Source organism: Poecilia reticulata, unplaced genomic scaffold (assembly GCF_000633615.1).
Source record: "Poecilia reticulata strain Guanapo unplaced genomic scaffold, Guppy_female_1.0+MT scaffold_374, whole genome shotgun sequence".
Taxonomy (NCBI): Eukaryota; Metazoa; Chordata; class Actinopteri; order Cyprinodontiformes; family Poeciliidae; genus Poecilia; species Poecilia reticulata.
In genome coordinates, this window is record NW_007615143.1 from 9,111 (window position 1) to 9,931 (window position 821).

Sequence of the window (821 nt, forward strand, 5' to 3'; positions counted from 1 at the left end):
GCATTCCCAAAGCCGGAGTCGCAGCCTGCAGGGACACAGAGGGAAAACTGGGAACTAATGACGCTTCCTGTCTCCATGCCAAACCATCATTACATTTCATACTTTATTGCAAAAGTATTTAATGTAATTTAAAAGATGTAAGTATATTACATTTCAGCTCTTGAGGTGTAAAAACATTGCTTCTGCACCATTTTTAAGTCTCACTTTCCTAAACTTTAAAAGGATCCAGGACTAGTTGAACATGTTGGCCTAAATATGCTGTTAGTTTTCCTATTAACTAGAAACGTGCTGTTTGTATTACGCCAAAACTCATAATTACTTAAAAAATGCTAATCTTTTGTTGTATTTTTCACAAATGGAGGTCGCCATTTCTTCACGGCTGTACTGAAATCTACAGAGTAAACAGGAAGGCTAACTTTACCCCAGTAGTTGATCATATTGTGTTCCCGACTGGTGTCATTTTAGATCATGCCATACTGTGTTGCTATCGGCTGTGATAAAAAATAATAATTATAAAAATTTAGGCGAATCTGGATAATTTCCCTCATGAAAGAAAGGAGAGCGCAGTGCGAGCCGGAGCGGAAACACAACGAGGACCTAATCTGGACCCTGGACATTTCTCCACAACACTTTGAGCCATTTATACCAGCAGAACCAACGAAGCTAACAGGTGATGCTACCTTAACGAGCTGCAAATAAATGCTAACGGAACCATTACTGCCGGAAATGCTAACGGAACCATTACTGCCGGAAATGCTAACGGAACCATTACTGTCAGAAATGCTAACGGAACCATTACTGTCAGAAATGCTAACGGAACC

At 40.1% G+C, this 821-nt stretch overlaps 1 protein-coding gene across 1 annotated transcript in view; it reads right to left on the minus strand.

Annotated features, from left to right (window-relative positions):
• Positions 1-795, minus strand: part of LOC103460952 (corticosteroid 11-beta-dehydrogenase isozyme 2-like) — a gene marked incomplete at its 3' end in the record, with an annotated part of 9,902 nt that extends 9,107 nt beyond the window's left edge. The window contains exon 1 of the mRNA XM_008403263.1: positions 26-795. Coding sequence (XP_008401485.1) covers positions 26-77 — 52 coding nt within the window. The remainder of the gene's footprint in view (positions 1-25) is intronic.
• Between the last annotated feature and the right edge of the window lie 26 nt (positions 796-821).